A 3,325-nucleotide genomic window follows, 5' to 3' on the forward strand; every position below is an offset into this window, starting at 1 on the left:
GACTCTCTTACCAATTTTGAACCTCCACTTCCCGTCATTCGTGTAAGAGAGTTCAAAGAGCGCAGTACCGTCCGTGTCGTTCATCCTCGCGCCCAACAGAGAAATGCTGGCTTCCTCCGGCACCGCGTGGATTGTCACCGTCGCCACAAGAGCGAACTCGTTGTTCGCAAAGTAGTACGGCTGGTTCTGCCCCTTGCTGCCCACCGGCCATTCCGCCCCCGCTGCTGCGCCTTTGAACCTCACGCCCCACTCCGTGCTCGTCACTGTCTCACCCTTCACTGTTGCTGTCACGCCGAGGTACTCGTCCTTCCATACAGTCCCGTCCGTTAATGTGTTGGACAAAAGGCCAACCAGCCCTCTGGTGGGAATGGAACCTATACACACATTCCTTATTGCCTGCAGGCCAACAGTATCAGTGGAAAGACAGTTTTGCAAGGCATTGTCCATATCTTTCCAGGCCTTCACCACTTTCTTTATCGGCTCCAGCTGCTTAGTCAGGCTCACGGCCACAAGACTGTACGAGTCGCCTTCATTCTTATCCTCGTACAGTAGAATCAACTCCTCCTTGTTACCGATTCTGTACAGCAGGGAGCTGGCGGCGGCATCATGCTCTTCACGTGATACCAGCCCAACGTCATGCACACGGGCATTGTCCGTCACCCAAAGATGCAGCCGGCCCTTGTAGTTGTCCCCCACCTTAGAATACACCGGCGTGGTGAGCAGCATCACCCTCAAGTTCTCAATCTTCGCGGCGGTGAACCCGCTTCGCACGCCGTCCCCTTTTCGATCATGTGAGTTGCCCTACACGCGTGAAATTGGTTCAGCGCCAAGCCAACTTTTACCATCCCCTGGCGACTTGTACACGTCGTAGGAGCCTTGCTCACAGGGAGCCATCGCGACGACTTGGTTTTCTCCCCACTCCGCGATGGATGGATCTCGGCAGCCCTTACCATCAGTCACACCAGACGAAAGCTCCCATTTCTTCTTTGGCTTGATGAAACGCATGGCCAGAAAAACGCCCTTTCCATTCTTCGTGTCTGTGGCCTGCATGGGGAACACAAGCGTGCCGTCCTGCAGCACAACACCCGACCCTCCGCCACCAGATAAATGAGTCAAAGATCCATGAACTCCAGATTCAGGCTTCACTGCATGGATCTCACCCCACTGGATCTTCTTTTCGTCATTCTCTCCAGTGACTATTCCCTTCACAAGGAACAGCTTCCAGCCGTCTTTACCGGGAACTTCAGCTTTAGATGTTGTACGGCTGTAGTTTCCCAGCAGCATGTAGACATCTTTACCACGTACAATTGTCGTTAGCTGCATTACCTCCGTTGCCTTCTCAGCCGCGTCACTGCCCTTCAGCAGCTGCATGTAAAAAAAGCTCGTGTTCTTCGTCGAGATCTTCGTGGGATCTGTTTCACTTATCTTAAGCTGCTTTGACACAATCCCAGTGAAGCAGCCGGCTTCTTGGTTGTCCTCCTTCCTGCTGCACTGAGCCTAAGCAACGGCAAACACAGCACCGTCCACCTCCACAAGGCTGGGGACACGCAGCGAGCGAACTGACCCTTCAACGCATTGCATTTCCTCCCCTTTGGCACCAGTTATCGGTGTCGTCCCTGTAAATAAATTAATGTCCGTCCCTGGGGCACTCCCCGCAGCTTCAATGCCACAGCATGTCAAGAGCACAAACAGCAGCAGCAGCACCAAATAAGAAAACAAATGCTAGGACATCTTGGGCATGTGTCGCTGCTTACTCACACTCTCTTCCCTCTGCGCAGTGAATCCGCTCAGGCCGCGACGGTTGCGTGTGTGTGTTGCTGGTGGTGACTACAGAGCGTTTCAATGTGCGCAGCAGCAAGTAGCGTTTAATATCTCTTCCTTCTGAGCATATTGAAAAAAAAAAGTGAGGTGAAACCAAAAAAAAAAACGATAGGCACCGCCCGCGCCCACAGTCGGGCATCACGCAAAGTACAGTGACATTCCAAAATGAAGGCCGCACCGATAAACGCGTGGGCCGCACAATCACACACTCGCCGCCGCCCACGAGAGACGGCAGCCGCAAAGAAGGCAGCGGTAGCAGCGACTGTTGTGCGCAGCCCTAAAAAGCACCCACACGCACCCGCACAGAGAGTCCGCAGTGTATGACGCCTCCCGCAGAAATCAAAAAAAAAATATCATAAGCACCTCGCTTACCGTCTCCCCCGCCCAGCCCCTTTAAACCCCGCCAGCAGCAACACGCAGTGCGCATGCCGGCGGGACCTCCCATCACGCCCCCACAAAATCCCCAACGCCGCCCCACTTCCCTCAGCGCACTGCAGAAGGAGTGGGGCGCAACGTCAAAAATGAAATTGAAAGAACAATAAAAACAATACAAAATAAACAGCGCACGCACCACCACCACGACACACGCAGCAGATGCCTTCCCTCTGCGGTCACAAAAACAAACTCTCGCAGCGACACCACCGCCACTAGCAACCCAGCCGCAATCGCCCGCCTCCCAGCCGCACCGCGGTGCTCGTGGAAGTGAAGCACCTCAAAGAGTCTCAGGGGAAAACAAGAAACCACTTCAATCACCACGCACGGCACGTACGCCTCCATACGACGTCGCCAACAGGCAGTGACGCACCTTCCGGTGCCAAAATTACAACGTGTTCTCCTCTTTACGCTGAGCAGCAACTGGGGGCGCGACGGCATCACACCCCGCCACGTGTGTGATTTGGCGCACTCGCAGCGTGCCGCACGCAAATAATTTCCCCCTCAACAACTCGTCAAAGAAAGTATCCCCATTTTATCAAATATACCTCGCCGTGCACTCACCGAACTGCCTCACTGTGCCGACACCGCCGCAGCAACCTCCACCCCAGCCGCCCTCCCACACAGGAGATTCACAAAAAAATGCCTCTACAGAAATAAAACAACAACAACGTCTTTGGGCCCACGCCTACGCACTGCGTGGGCTGACGGAAGTCAGACGGCAGCGCGGCCTTTCTGGTTTCGCCTCCTCCTGACTAAGCTCATGCGGGCTGGGCCTCAAGGACGGCCATGGAGCATCCCACACTCCTTCCACTCCCGCTGAGCCTACACAGCCCAGCAGCGAAAGAGCGTGCAATTCACGAGGCTTCTCTGAGCGGCCCACCGTGAACCCGCCGCGTGGACCTCCCCACCCACCCACCCCTGCCGTCACGCTCCAACGTGCAGAGGAGCCCGCGCACACTCTCCGCAGCCCCAGCCAACGCCTTCTCCTCTCTTACGGGACCCCCTTCGGCACCGCCGCCTCTCTCGTCCCACCCCTCGATGGCCTCCGCACGAGACTCACGCAAAGCCG

At 55.8% G+C, this 3,325-nt stretch overlaps 3 protein-coding genes across 3 annotated transcripts in view; all 3 read right to left on the reverse strand.

Annotated features, from left to right (window-relative positions):
• The window catches only part of TraAM80_08920 (trans-sialidase), a gene marked incomplete at both ends in the record, with an annotated part of 786 nt that extends 60 nt beyond the window's left edge, over nt 1-726 (reverse strand). The window contains one exon of the mRNA XM_029385635.1: nt 1-726. This exon is cut by the window's left edge and continues 60 nt beyond it. Coding sequence (XP_029234520.1) covers nt 1-726 — 726 coding nt within the window.
• Nucleotides 727-801: 75 nt separating this feature from the next.
• On the reverse strand, nt 802-1,371 carry TraAM80_08921 (trans-sialidase; the record flags this gene model as incomplete). Its single annotated transcript, XM_029385636.1, has 1 exon — nt 802-1,371. One exon carries the CDS (start codon nt 1,369-1,371, stop codon nt 802-804), a length of 570 nt encoding a protein of 189 aa, XP_029234521.1.
• A 933-nt stretch (nt 1,372-2,304) lies between these two features.
• Nucleotides 2,305-2,694, reverse strand: TraAM80_08922 (uncharacterized protein; the record flags this gene model as incomplete). Its single annotated transcript, XM_029385637.1, has 1 exon — nt 2,305-2,694. The coding sequence occupies one exon, from the start codon at nt 2,692-2,694 to the stop codon at nt 2,305-2,307; it is 390 nt and encodes a 129-aa protein (XP_029234522.1).
• Between the last annotated feature and the right edge of the window lie 631 nt (nt 2,695-3,325).

This window comes from Trypanosoma rangeli (assembly GCF_003719475.1).
Source record: "Trypanosoma rangeli strain AM80 chromosome Unknown Tra_15.4_contig_00482, whole genome shotgun sequence".
Classification (NCBI taxonomy): Eukaryota; Euglenozoa; class Kinetoplastea; order Trypanosomatida; family Trypanosomatidae; genus Trypanosoma; species Trypanosoma rangeli.